Raw genomic sequence first — 14,512 nt, forward strand, 5'->3', positions numbered from 1 at the left:
TCATCCCTTTTTTTTTTTTCCCTTCTCCATCCTAAAGAAGGAGGAAATAACACAAGTCCAATTAAAAATCAAATCTCTATGGGTCATCTCCAAAGGTTAATATCTACTGACTCTGCAGTGCAGCAGACTTGCAGTAAATTGTTTCTATCTCTGTTTCACTTCATCAATCTCCAAAGCTCTTAGCTGGGAGCAGCTGCAGAGTGGAAGGGCACTCTGCTGTGTGGCTTCAGCATGGAGGCAGATGTGGAAGTGCTGCAGTCTGTGTCTCTGGAGGTATTTAAGAGATGTGTGGACATGGCATTAATGGTGTAGGGATGGGACTATGCCAGGCTGATGGTTGGGCTCAGTGCTCTCTGAGGTCTTTTCTAACCTAAATGACTCTATGATTCCAAGAGTGTGAGTCCTGAAGATGAAATATTTTGTGCATTTTGCAGGTTGGCGCCTGCCTCTCTTGGTGACAGTCATCTTAAACATTTTCTTGCCTAAAGGAGTTTCTTTCTCAGAGGGCTTTTGCCTTGCCTTGCCTTGCCCCTTTCTTTCCTCTTTCCTCATTTTTTTTCCTTTTCCCTTCCCTTCCCTTCCTTTCCCTTTTTCTCCTCACCTCTCCTCTCGCCCAAGATTAATTTCTATTTTGTTTCCTTTATAATACCTAAGTTGCTCCAGGGACTGGGAGGCATTATATTCCCAGGCAGCTCATGCATGCTGAATGAAATAGGAACAAGGAGTAAAAAGAATTTTTCCATCTACATTCTGTGACCTCTGTGAGAACCCTGCCTTTAAATACCAATTTGTGGAAGGGAGAGGCCAATAAAACATAAATACTTTTACTTGATTAACCCTGGGAAAGCTCAAAATGATTCAGCTCTTCTTGTTAGCATGATCCATCCTGCTTTACAGCTGCCCAAATGGGAGAGGACCTCCATAGCTGGGAGGAAAAAGTGTTTTCCTGCAGAAAATTTTGCTTGCAGAAGACCCTTGTTGGGCCAATGGATTATTTCCTCCATGCCCAGAGCTTCCCTTACCAAACCATCTCTTTCCAACCTTTCCTGAGTAGCTCTTAAGGGATTTCTTCGTGCCTTGGAGTAATGGTGGTGAATGAGGTGACACATTTGCTGTCTCAGGTTCAATAACAGTTTATTTTCTGCAGCAATGGTTTGGAAACATCAGCAGATGTTGTCCTGGTGTTGCTGCTCAGCTGGACAGGCAGACACCCATAGTTAAAACATAATACAGTGCCCAGTTATAATTAGTGTCACTAATCTAAGTTAGCTAGAAATAATTATAGGTTCAGGATCAAAAGGTGTTTTTAATTTGCTTTTTGAGCTTTTGCTGTTTTGCATAGAGAAAACTCACAGGTGTTCCAGAGAAAGCCAGTAGCACGGAATTGCAATTCATGGGAACCTTCTGGGTTTAACTGAGCAGTTATCATTGGGTCTTTGAGTTAAATAACAAAAATATCAGACTGCCTACCTCTCCATCCTCCCAGGTGGCTCATGGACAGGAACAAGGGCAAAATTTCTGACAATCTGTGCTTTGGAGAGCTTCATTTTTTTTTTATTTTTATTTTCCCTCTAATAGCCCTGAATTTCCTTTAGCTGCTTGGGTTGGATGGGAGAGCTTATAGATGGCCCTTGCTGATTGCAGAGGTCCCCCCTCTCTACTTCCTTCTTGCTGGTTGAAAAGGAAAATGAAGAGTGCTTTGCCCAGATTGGTTGCTTTGGGCAGAGTTCAGCTGCTGCTTTCAGGGTGAGACCCAGAGCGATGCTGAAAGATGGAGAAAAAGGGCATTGGCTGCAGTAAGATGCTGCTTTATCAGCTCAAAGCTGCTCATTTGCAGCTGGGAGAAGACAGACAGATAGGAAACAGCAGAGAGATAGGGACCTCGTGAGGCAGCAGCAGTGCTTTCTGCCCCTTGCTGAACACCAGCCAGAAAGAACAGGCAAATCACTGCTTCCAATGACCCGCCAGTAGTAGCTTGAAGTCATTTCAAGGGGAAAAAGCAGAGAGAAGAACAACTTTTTTTTTTTTCTTCCCTTTTTTTCTTTAATCTGATGCTTCACCCATTGTGGCAACTCCGTAATAAAGCCTTCCTTCATCCCGCAGCACAATAAAATCAGCACTCCCATTAGAAGTCTCTTTACTTCTGGAAAACATGGTGCCCTTGGTGCTGGGGATATTGAATTCATCTGTATTCCTGACAGCTTTTTCCATTTTCATTAAGTGGAAGAGGATATTTAGAGCTGAGTTGGAATGGCACTTGGTTCATTACTCAGAAGAGAGTGAAGGCGTGGGGATGCAGGCTGCTGGCTGAGGACGTGGGGTACTTTAATGAAGTTAAATAAATCCCCTGGCTCACCCCAAAGCTGTGTCCCATCAGGAGGAGAGAAGCAGGAGGCAAATTTCCAGTGCTGCATTCCCAAACCTGGCTGATGTTGCAAAATGGGATCCATTTGGATTCAAGTTATTGTAGACACAGATCTTTTTTTGTGAATTACTGTTTGGTTAACGGAGGAAAAATTGTATGTGCTTGCCTAAAAACATGTCCCTTCAAAGAGGTTTGCCTTCCTGGTTCCTTCACTCTAACAGCAGTGTGCTGTTAATCTGCCCAATGACCTCACAGAAGTAAATAATGCTGGAGCATGACATATATTTGAATATTATTTTAAAACTTTTGAAGTCCTTGGGGGCTCTGCTGTTGGATGTGGACGAGAACAATCTTATTTCCAGCATGGAGATTGCAGTGGTTGCTCTGTGTTCTCTCTTGTTTCCATAGGGAGATAAAGGTGCCCCCAAGGACCGCGCATCGCCTTGGCCTCCTGCATCCCTCCTGCATCCCTCCTGCATCCCTCCTGCATCCCTCCTGCATCCCTCCTGCATCCCTCCTGCCCACAGGTCCCTGCAGCTCAATTTTTCTTGCAGTATCTGCAATCCTATTTCCCAACAAAGAACCCTAATGGCATTCACTCATTCTTTCTGCATTTTCAGAGAGAGCCCTGCTGTCCATAACCACACAGCAGCCCCTGCACCATGCCTGTTATTCTGGTGATTCATCCTGTTATCAAGGGGGTGAAGATGCTTATTGTTTGCCGTAATTAGGTGGAGTGTAAAATAGGCAGGATGCTGTTTGAGGATTGGTGGAGTCAGGCTGAGACTCAGAGTGGGAAGCAGACCTCGAGGGAGGGCTTTATGCTGGGAAAGCACCCCAGAGGATGTGGTTTTCCCCATTTCGTGCTGAGCAAATTGCTATCAGCTTTGGGTGGGTTTCCCTCTGGATCCACCTCCAGGAGAATGTGGGGAGGGAAAACCAAGATCGAGTGGTGTGGAGGTATCTTCTGTGCAACGGGTGCTGCTGGTGGGGCTGGTGGAGCATTTCTCTGTCCCTGAAAGGCAAATGGATGAAAATGATGCTGTTCGTGTTTTCCTGTGTGCTTTCAGCTCACAAAAGGTAACACTTTTTGTGATGTGTTTTTTCCCCTGTAGAATCATAGAATCACCAAGGTTGGAAAAGACCTACAAGATCATCCAGCCCAACCATCCACCTGTCACCAATAGTTCTCACCAAAAGGAGTTTGCCTCCTTTCCATTTGGGAGTCCCCACTGATCCTTGGTTTAAGCTGCATGACATCCCCATTTGTCTTTTCCTTCACTCTCCCCCTTTGCAGACCCTAATGGATCAGCTCGGACACAGCTCAATGATCAAAAGATGTTATTTTTTCAGCTCCTAAAGCAATGCACTGCAGCACTGCAGGAGATGCCAGATGGCACAGGTATCACCCCAAAGGAAGCATCAGGTGAAATCAAGTGATGGATTTGAATCCCCGGGCTGCTAAAAATGCTTGTCTTCGCCCTCCTTAAGATCTAAATTGTTGTGTTTTTTTTTCCCCCGACAGCCAAGCAGGGAAATAACCCAAGTGGCACTTTGCTTGCAGCATTATCCTAATTTTAGCCAGAACGCAGACCTGTGCCACTCTCTTTGCAGTGCTCACAGTGATATCCAGCATGGCCCACGGTCAGGGCCAGTGTGGGAAGTCTTGAGACAGACAGAGCCGTCAGCAGATTTAGCAAAGATCCTCCTGCTCTGTCAGCTGGCATTACTGCATCTCATCTGCTCCCATCCCTCGCTCAGGTTGGGGAGTGAGGCTGACAGCCCCTCTTGCACACAAAGACCTTTGGGGATGGTTTGCACGCCTGTGGTGGCTTTAACAATGTGGATTTTGCAGGTGGTCGGCCTGGTGATGGCGTGGCTGTATTGGCAAAAGCTCAATGAGATTTACTCCCAGCTGGACACCGTGGATTTCAGGATGCTGGAGGTGCGCGATTTCAGCTTTGGAGCATTGGATCTGAGCGGTGCAGGCTGGTGCTGGTGCTTGCCCAAGGAAGGAGGATACATCCCCGTCAATGCCATGGAGGAGGAAGAGGAGGAAGAAGAGGAGGAAGGCGTGTCTGTTACAGCCAAGAGCGAGGAGCTGGAGGGCTGAAAGCAGCCCTGGAAAAGGAAACTTTGAGCAAAACTGTCAGTGAGGCAGCTGATGCTGAATGTGAAAATGTTGCAATTACCCTCAGGTTCAGGAGATCCCTTTGGGGAAAACTGCAAAGTAGCATTGGGAGGCTGTAACAGTGCAATGCACTGTGTGGGCACACGAGCTCCCCAGGGCCCTTTTACTACACTGCTGACTTGAAGTATTTGTACATCTCTTTTTTAAAAAAATTTGTACACAATAAATGTGACTGCTGTTCTATTTTGCAATGCCACTGGCACTTGCTGCATGCTGGTTGAGTTGCTGGGGGGGGAAGAAGCATCACCAGTGCACGTTGAGGTGTCCTGATGTTCTCATTTAGCTTGACCTCCTGAAGGATAGAGAGACCTTATGGCTCTCTACAACCACAAAAAGGAGATTGTGGTGAAGGGGGTTGGCTTCTGCTCCCAGTTAATAGGGATAGGACAAGAGGTGACGGTCTCAGGTTGTGCCAGGGGAGGTTCAGGTTGGATATGAAGGCAAATTTCTTCTCTAAAAGAACGGTTGGGCACTGGCACAGGGTGTGCAGGGAGGTGATGGGGTCACCATCCCTGGAGGTGTTCTGGAACCGTGGGGATGTGGCACTGAGGGATGCAGTCAGTGGGCATGGTGGGATGGGTTAGGGTTGGAATGGGGGATCTTATTGTTAATCTCATCCAACCTTAACGACTCCATGATTCTTCCAGAGACCAAATCTAAAGACCAGACAAGGAAAGGATTTTTCCCTCTTTTAACATGCATTATCTTTACTTCAGCATCTTGGTGATCAAGGCAGCAATTCCCTTCTGCATTGCTCAGGATATAGGAATTAAATATGCTGACTGGGATAAATGGGCCATGCTGGGAATCAAGCTTACAGAGGGAAGCCCAGGGCAGATGAATTGCAAAAATACGAGTGCGTTTTTATCAAAACAAGCCAAGAGTGAAAGTCTTGCCGAGCTCCCCTGCGCTGGTTCAGCTGTAACCCATTGGTGGAAGCTTTGCCATCCATCAGCCCAAAGTCAAACACAGCTCGGTGAGTGCAGAGGAGGAGGGAATCGATTGGAGATATTTTCCCCCAAGAGGAACCCGTGGGCACCCCCAGGGCAGCGGTGGCAGCCGCATCCATCAAGTGGGCAAAGTCCACTTCACAAGCGAAAATGGAAAGAACAAAAAGTCTGGTCTTAAAAATGTGATTTTTTTAATTTTTTTATTTTTTCTGCTGTGCCCCCCAGCAAAAGAAAGGCTGGAGTTATTAGATGTGCTTCTTATTAATAAGGGCGTTTTGGAAGCCGGGAGCCAAGTTCTGTAATGTGGGCACCCAATGCACTGTGCTGCCTACAACTGCTGGGCTCTGTCTCCCTCTTCTGCCTGTTTTGAGACTTTTTTCCCTTAACCAAATGAGAAACTCCCCACCGCGAGCCTGGAAAGGGCTTTTTGCACGGGGTGGTTCCCCATAAATTGCACTGAAAATGGAGTTGTGAACCAGCAGTGGGGTTGTTGAGTGGTTTTAAAGCAATGTGACCAACGCTGTGGGATTTCTTGCAGGTGAAGAAGGTCAAAACCCCCAGGTGCTCACAATCATTTAAGGAATAACAGGTGTTTGTCTTCATCCAGGCATCTCACAAGCCCCAGAGGTTTTGCTTTTTTTCTTCCTTCCTCCTCCAGTCTCTGGGAGGCACTTAATAAAACCATTATATATACAAGCTGATAAATCCAGCCTGCTCTTTGGGGCTAATTTCCGTGTAATAGCTGGGAAAATTTCATTCTGTTATTTTTCTCTTTTCTTTATTACTGGACAAGCTGCTGCTGTTGTCTCTGTACCATTTCCTGGCCGGGCAGAGCCTAGGAAGGCTGGAGTGCAGCACATAGCAGGTCAGACTCAGCAGGTTTTCCTACATGGACTAACAAGAGATGCTTTGTACCAGGCACTGAGTGGTGAGAGATACAGTGGATGCAACGTCCACTGAGCCTTGGCACCCTGCTCTGCTATTCCCATTTAGCAAACAGGGATAAAGCATCAAACGGGGTTTGCTTCTGCTGAGACTCCAGATGATGCCAGAGAGGTGAGAGGAAAAACGCTGCTATCAGACAGCTTTAAAGCCCAAGGCAGGATTTCTCTGCTCGTTTGCTGAATGATGGACTGTCTGCAGCCAAGTGTCTGATGCTGCTTTGATGCAGATTTATTGATATTCCTGTTAAAAGGCTAAACAGAGATGAGCAAGCCAGGCATTAAATAGTCTCAGGCAGGCAAGGGAGCACCTCACCCACTCACAAAGCCAAGAGGTTGGTTCTCTTGTGCTCAAATTTGTGGATATTTCATGTATCAAACGCAAAATGTGGAATGTGTATCAAAAAGGCAAAGACTTTGGTGGGTTCTGTGGTCCCTGATGGGTTCAGGAGCTTTCTGCCTCTTGGCAGTGCTTCCCCACCTCGCCAAGTAATTTCCTCATGTTCTTTGCTGTGTGTGAGGTTGCACTGAGTAGAGGAGCAAAAGGTGTTCCTCTCCCCATTCCCCATCAATCGAGGCAAAACTGATAGGAATCAATAATTAAAGAGGTAACAATTAACTCAGGAGAGGCAGATCATGGATGGTAGGGATTGGCAGCCGAAATATTGTTACATCCCCTCTGGAAACCATCATTGCACGCCACCAGGTCTCCATGGCATGAATGTCACAACCTCTCTGAAGGTCTATTTACATCCCATGATGCTTTTCTACCCTGAAAGTCAATCAGCATTACCCAAAAATACATTTTAACCTGGGAGCTACAGAACTGCAGCCAATGGGTGTCAATACGATGTTTGCAGGAGTGGTTTCCTCCCGAGGCAGTCCAGGCTCCTGCATCCATCAGCACCCATTGCATCCCCACACCGAGCACAGCCCCTCCAATTTCTGAGTGCTTCTGGAGAGCCACAGGTGAGTTTGTTGATGTTAACATTTATTTTTCTGCAAGTGAAAGCTGGTGGAGATAGTGGGGTTTAGTTGGGTAGTACGGATGTGCTCTTTTTTTTCCTCTCTCTTTTTACTTCTACAGCACTTTAGGTCATGTTTCCCCTACAGTTCTAGTCTGTGTCATGCTTGTGTTTATATGCAAAGACTTCTGGGGGGAAATAAAACTGCCTATGTAAAAAATGAGATGAAAAACATCCCGAGGCACATCTTGGATACGTCAGTCAGGACCTTCTATTTATCAGCGGATTTAGCAAAGTGTGTTTTTGTTGGGGAAATGAGTTTTGTGGGGTTTTTTTTCTGCCAAACAGAGCTGTGGTAGAGCTCATGTTGGCCAGGATAGGTTGTAAAAAAACAAATAATAATAATTCATATTTCTTAGCAATGTAAACCCAATGGGAGGACTGCGTGTCCCCATCCACAACCAACACTACTGCCCTTGGGGAAATCTCTTGGGGAGGTTCATGGCATTCATCTGCTGGGTCAATTTTAAATCAAAATTACTTATACCCACAGCTGGGTAAGCATAATGATGTTTCTTTTGCCAGCATCAGCTTCCTGAGTCCCCAAATTTAGCCCCATAATGTTATTTGCAGGAAGCCAAAGCTCACAGCTGATGGGTGTTATCCTCCAATACAGCCAGGTTTGGGGCATGGTTGTCCACCCAGAGCTGTTTACCCTTAAAATTGATTGATTCCTACACCTGAGCAAGAACAGTTGGACTAACATGGTCAAAAACCCCAAATCTGTTAGATCAGGGGATGTCTTCATGTCTTCAGGAGGCAATTAGCTAAAGCTGGAGCCCGTGTTGGTCACAAGGTGGTCTCTGCCTTGGGGAAAAGTGAGTCAATAATTCAGCAACTCGAGCTGAGCTGGCCAGCAAAGGATCCTTCTGGCTCCTTGTATGCACACCTAGTTTGCTTTTTATTTTAAATCTTTTTGGGGTTGAATTGGGATTTTTCTTCCCTGCAGGAGATGAATGGCAGTAAATTGCCATGGATGCAGGCAGAGCGGGGGATGCAGAGAGAGCTGCTCTCAAAGTGACTTTGGGAGGCATCGACTGGGCTGCCACTAGTAGTAACCATTCCCCCGTCCAAGTCAAGTGTGAAAGACAATCCCTGGAGGTCAGATAATTAGGAAGATTAATTAGTGTCCATGGCAAAATCCAAATAATCTCGCATGGGGAATAAAAGCATAGGTTTGTAGGTAGATATCTGGAAGTGGAAATGTGTGCAGCAGAAAATCAGACTGTGCTCAGGATATGGGGAAAGACAAACTCTGCTTTGACACAACCCCTTTTAGCTGTGCTCATCCCCCCAGAAGTTCAATGTCTGTTTATTCCCCAACCAGCCCCACTGCAGCAGCTCTTTTAGCCAAGCAGGTCTCCATCGTCATACTGGGAAATCCTTCTAATAATCACACCTTCCTGCCAGCAGCAGGAGGGAAGGATAGAGATGTCACCCCAATCAAATCCATTTCTGAGCTGTGGGGACAACGGGGGAGGGGGGGGGGCAGCGATGGTGCAGAGTGAGGCAGGGTTGAGCTGCTATGGGGGGAGGGTCAGCACATCGCAGGAGGTGGCAGATCCCAGTGTGCCCTCAGCCCTCCGGGAAGGTCCCTGTGCTTTTGGCCACATGCAAGAGCTTCCCATAGCAGGGATTACCCGTAGCACAGGGGCCGCTTCCTTCTCATCACCTCTCCCCTTTCTCTGCCCTTGACTCCCCGTTCAGCTCTCACCACAAGTCAGGACCATGCTGGAGGATGAGGATGGGCTGAGCGAGCGGGGACTGAGCAGCTCGAGGAGGAGATACGACGATGAAGAAGGTGAGCGACACAGCGAGCATCCCCGTCGTGTGGCAGCGGGACCTTCCAGAGCTCCCAGCATTCTGGGCTGTGGATGCTGTGAGCCTGGTAGGAGGAAGGCTTTACAAGCTGGAAATGCTCAGACCCGCTCTCTGATTCTTTTCTTCCCATCCCAGATTACCATTCCATCTACATCGGGGTACCGGTGCCCCGGGGATACCGGAGGAAGCGGCGTCGGCGGCGATCCGCCTCCAGCCGGGACCGGACCAGCGAGAGCGAGCGGCACTACGAGCGGCAGGAGCGCTCCGACACCGACGACGGCGGCCACGGCTGCTACGAGAGCGGCAATGATAACGCCAGCAGGACCAGTGAGTTGTCCTCTGGCTTCCTGAGAAAGCAGGAGGGGTTTTGCGGTGTGATGTAAATCAGGGTTAAATCACCCTCGTGTGCGCCCTGCTGCGTTTCCTGCTTGACTTTTGCTTTCGGCACTGGATTTCCCGATGTCTGAGAGCTGTGCGCAGGGCATGAAGCAATGTTTGGGGCTGCTCGTGTGAAGGGTAGTCTGAAAAGAGATCCTCCTTGCTCTTGGGAGGTTGCATGGAGTGGTACAGCGATGTCCTGGGGGTGCAAACATCCAGCTCCCCCCTTTCAGCCCCAACCTCTTTCCCATTAGTCTATCACTCAGGACCTTACCCAGCCTCCACAATTCTCCTTACCAAAGATGAACATTTTGCACAGCAAAGTGTTCATTGATCTCTTGATTTATTTACTTTGTGTTTGGCTTTATGTCAACCCAACTGCTCTGCTGCCATGTCTCAGCAGTGCAGGAGGGATCTCAGTCATGGCTTTCCCCACAGATGGAAATGTTCTCCAGCTTTTTGCATGGGTTCAGAGTTGGTGTTTGCAGCCTGAACTCAGAAGAAACACTGCAGGTGGTTTTCCCACTTGGCTTCAAGTGGAGGGAAAGAAAACCACCTCCCCCAAAGCAACCCCAGACCCGTCCCTGGGTTTTGTTCTCCCATCCTTCCCCTCCCTCCCCTGGCCCTGCTGCCACACATGCTCCCAAGTGCTCACCTCTCCTGAACGCATCTCGCTTGATTTGGTAACTTCCCGTCATGAGAGCTGAAGGGAGAGGAAAGTGCTTTATATTCTCTATAATCTGCTCCTTAAGCCTGGGAGTTTAACGGGCTTGAGTGGATAAAGGAGGAAGTTTGGGGGCTTTTGTGCTGCGCAGGGAAGGTTTGTTTCAACGAGAAGAAATGGGGGAAAAAAAGGACACCGTTCCAGGTAGGAGCCAGCACTGTGTGCTATTCCTCCTCTGTGGTCACGGCGAAGGGAGCAGGAGGGGAGGGAAGGAAAGTCCCCATTGCTTTGGGCTTTGCTTCTCCCTGGTGTTAACGTGGGGCTGGCACAAGTCCTGGTGATGGCAATAGCTGGGATGAGCCTGGGGACACCTCCAAATGGAGCGCGGGGTGGGAGGGAAGTTGGGGGAACACCTCTGTCAGCACCTGTCCCAGCTCAGGGAAGCAGCACAGGCAGTGTTTGGGAGGATAAATCCAGACCTGGGGCCATCTGATTTCTTGAAATGAATGGGAGCAGAGCTGCTGGTCGCATGGGATGCACGCCCCGGTGTGGTGTTCTGGTGTTATCTGGGTCCATTCTGAGCCATGGAACTCAGGAAAAAGGCTGTTGTGGAGTGACAGTGGGTGATCAACGTGTGACAGCCTGAATGGGAGTTTGCAAAGGAAGCTGTGTGTGGGGCTGTGCAGTACCTCTGCCAGGTGCTATCCACGAGCAGCAGCCATGGATTCCCCCTCCCCATGGGACATCAGCCTACCTTTACTGTACCTCTCAATGAGCCCCAAATGCAGAGTGAGGTTTTTGGTTTGGATAGGTGCTGTTGGCTGAGGTTCCACTGCTGCATTCAGTGTGTGGGGTGAAGGGCTCTGTGCCCCTCCAGTTGGTGTCCCATGCAATGACCCACAGAAACCTCAGCTCTTTTGTGCATACAACTATCCTAAATCATCAGTGTTAATGCTGAGACAGTCCCACATCTCTGGGCTTGATTTGGATCCACTACAGCTTGAATTAGAAGTGATTTGTTGGGTGTAAATCAGAACAGAGAAGCTGTGAGCATCTTCCCACCGTAAGAGTTGATTGAGAGAGGTACAGATTTATTGTGTGCGTGATATCTTGTTTCAGTGATCTCTTGTGAGATGTAGGTGCTGGAGCTGGGTGTCTCTGCAGCAGTGTTGCATTTCCCAAATGTAAACCACATCCTCCAGCACACGGCATCCTCAGTGGATGTTGCTCCACAGACCAGTAGCAAACTGGGAGAGCTGAGCAGCAAGATGGGGTGGATGTGAATGGCAGCTCCCTGCCCTGCCCACGTCCTCTGAGGAGATACCACTGTTCAAAATATCCTCCCCAGCTGGTGATTACCAGGATTAATTTTGTGGCTGCATCGTGTTTGCAGAAGGAGCAAAAATCTGCAGCCTGGTGCTGGGCCAGGAGGGTCCTCCAGGTGAACAAATCATAAGAGTTTGTGGCACAGCAAAGCTCCAGAGCTTCAGCAGTCAGTTCTTTGTTTGGGTCAGTGGTTCGTGGGAGGTTCAGCAGCTCCGTGCACACTGATCCACCTTTCAGCACATGTTGAGAGACAAGGCTATTCCTTCAGCTGGCAGTGGGAATATGGGCAGTGCTGTGAGCAGTGAGCACAAAGGGGATGGAGCTACACCCCACGCTGACCCATCCCTGGAAAACTGAAAATTCCCTTTCTGCAATGCATCTGGAGTTGCCACCTGGGAAGGGCATTCCCAGCAGCTCGTTCTGTTGCAGTGCAGCTCCTGGTGATGTTTAAGGTTTGTGGTGGATTTAAGTTTTGCAGAGGAAACACAAGTCAGATGGGGAGCAGCTGGGGGAGCTGGGATGGTTCAGTCTGGAGAAGAGGAGGTGCAGGGATGAACTTATGGCTCCCTACAATGCCCTGAAAGGAAGGAGGTGCTGGTGAGGTGGGGTTGGTCTCTGCTCCAAGTAACAGCAATGGGATGAGAGATGATGGCCTTAAGCTGCACCGGGATGGGTTCAGGTTGGATATTAGTGAAAAATTCTGAGAAAGAGCAATGATGCAGTGGCACAGCTGCACAGGGAGGTGCCGGCACCCTGGGGGTGTTCCAGAACCATGGAGATGTGGCACATGGGGATATGGCCAGTGGGATGGGTTGGGCTTGGGGATCCTAGAAGTCTTCTGTAATGATCCTATGATTCTATGAGGGTAAAGGTCCTGTAGCCATCCAGGCGTGTATCCCAGCTCTAAAATTAACAAGAATATTAAGAATCTTAACAATCAACATTATGGAAGTGCAAGGAGGAGTTGACAACAGGCCTTTAGCCCTGGTGGTGTGGCTTAAAGTGCTTAAGCAGTTAAGCAGGCTCAGCTGGACTGCAAGGGACATCCTATTCTTTCCCAGTGGCCACAACTTGGCCTTCAGCTGATCTGCTGGCAGGACAAGGCAACGCTCCAGCAGCACTGTGAGTTTGTCCTCTGCATGGCAACTTAATGAGCCGTGTGCTGCATTACCCGACTTTCTTATTCCAGGGTTTGGGAACAGGAGGATTCTGCTAACAAAGACATTTTCATTGCTGGATTAACTCCTGCCATATTAGGTGAGGGCTAAGACCCAAGATTTGATTAAAAATACACCATTTCCACAGAGCCTGGCGTAGGGCTGATTATCCTCTTATTCAAATAGCTGGGCAGCTATGGGGAAAGGAGGAACGGCCCAAGCCGCCCCGTGTCCATCTGGGTTGAGCACCTTGAAGGCACAAAACTTTTTTCCTACCCTAATTGAGAATGGGCTGAGCCACAGATGTTGACAGCTGGGTGATGTGCTGCAGTTCTGCTGCCCAAACAGTGGGAAACAGGAGGCAGGGGGTGTTCTTCCCAACCCAGCCTGCAGTTTGTGGCAAAAGAGGTGGATTTTTCTGCAGAAATGGTAAATTTGGATCATCCTCTTGAAATGGGGGTTGGGAGCTGGAGGGAAAGTGTACACAGAGCACTCGTGCATCCTGATGTGCAGTGCCAGAGCGTGATGATGTGGATGGGGATTTGGTTGCTGATGGCAGACAGCTCTGACCTGGCAAACTCCACGGATGGGGGAAAAAAGCAGGAGATCCCATGGAAATGGGGTGCAGAATGCTCCCGGGCTGAGAATCTGATTGCATTGCGTGTAGGGCTGGTTGCGTTCTGCCGTTCACAACCTGCCCAATGCCCACTAGGTAATACATAGGTGTGTATATATAGATATATAGGTATATATTACCCTCCTGGCTGCTACACCCATTCCTCTCACCCTTTCCTTCAGCATCCCATATCTTTAGTGGGCATGGGAGGGATGGCTTGATGGTTGAACTGGATGATAGTGGTCTTTTCCAATCAATTTTATTTCTTTGCACAGAGATTTTGGGACAGATACCACACTCTTCAATAACTGGTTGGCACCTTCAATGTTTTGCTCAAAATCCCTCTCATTCTTATTTTTGAACCCTGGCATCCTGAATAACCCAACAAATCAATCTCCTTTTCTTGCTGGGCCCTTCCTGCAAGGGCTTGGCTTGAGTTCATCTCAGCACAACTTTTTTTTTACCCCCCTCCCTTTCCCTCCCTTCCCCCCCATCAGTGTCTCCGGCTGCTGAACGTCTCCGTTACATCCTGGGTGATGACGATGAGCCTCCCAACCCCACACTCTTCACAGAGATGGACACGCTGCAGCACGACGGGGAGGAGATGGAGTGGAAGGAGTCAGCCAGGTGAGACAAGCCACCCTTAATCAGAAATGCATCGGCCGTAGCCAACCCCAGCTATTCCTAGCTGGAAACAGGACTCCGTGTCCTGTGCAATGGGTCAGTGGATAAGCATTGTTTCAGTGAGGTTAAGAACAATCCTTTTGGCTTTTGGTCATGCCCAGTGTAGGGAAATGCAGAGAGCACAGCATTCTGTGGGTCGTTGCTGAAGATGTAGAAGTGGAAAGGAAGAATTCCCATCTTTCCCACATCTCCCCAGGCTGTATCAATCCTGGGGCTCTCCCCATCCCTAGATACACCTACATATTCCCCTCCTGCCTGCTACGTCTCCTCTACTCATCCTTTCCCCCATCAACCCATATCACAGGGACTTCAGGACAGTTTTACTTAGAATTTCCCTACTTCTCAGTAACTGGTGTTGGCACATTCAATGTTTTACCCAAAACCTCTTTTTTTT

At 48.6% G+C, this 14,512-nt stretch overlaps 2 protein-coding genes across 3 annotated transcripts in view; both read left to right on the forward strand.

Annotated features, from left to right (window-relative positions):
- LOC100538523 (tetraspanin-15-like) overlaps positions 1-4,752 on the forward strand; it is a 37,902-nt gene extending 33,150 nt beyond the window's left edge. For both annotated transcript variants that reach the window (XM_010723159.3, XM_010723158.3), the window contains one exon: positions 4,221-4,752. In XM_010723159.3, the coding sequence (XP_010721461.1) occupies positions 4,221-4,478 (258 nt within the window). In that variant the 3' untranslated portion in view covers positions 4,479-4,752. The remainder of the gene's footprint in view (positions 1-4,220) is intronic.
- A 1,019-nt stretch (positions 4,753-5,771) lies between these two features.
- The window catches only part of SLC4A5 (solute carrier family 4 member 5), a 28,141-nt gene continuing 19,400 nt past the window's right edge, over positions 5,772-14,512 (forward strand). The window contains exons 1-5 of the mRNA XM_031556758.1: positions 5,772-6,371; positions 7,308-7,416; positions 9,180-9,273; positions 9,429-9,620; positions 13,932-14,061. Of these exons, the coding sequence (XP_031412618.1) occupies positions 9,201-9,273; positions 9,429-9,620; positions 13,932-14,061 (395 nt within the window). The 5' untranslated portion in view covers positions 5,772-6,371; positions 7,308-7,416; positions 9,180-9,200. The remainder of the gene's footprint in view (positions 6,372-7,307; positions 7,417-9,179; positions 9,274-9,428; positions 9,621-13,931; positions 14,062-14,512) is intronic.

The sequence above is a fragment of the Meleagris gallopavo genome, chromosome 24 (assembly GCF_000146605.3).
Source record: "Meleagris gallopavo isolate NT-WF06-2002-E0010 breed Aviagen turkey brand Nicholas breeding stock chromosome 24, Turkey_5.1, whole genome shotgun sequence".
NCBI lineage: Eukaryota > Metazoa > Chordata > Aves > Galliformes > Phasianidae > Meleagris > Meleagris gallopavo.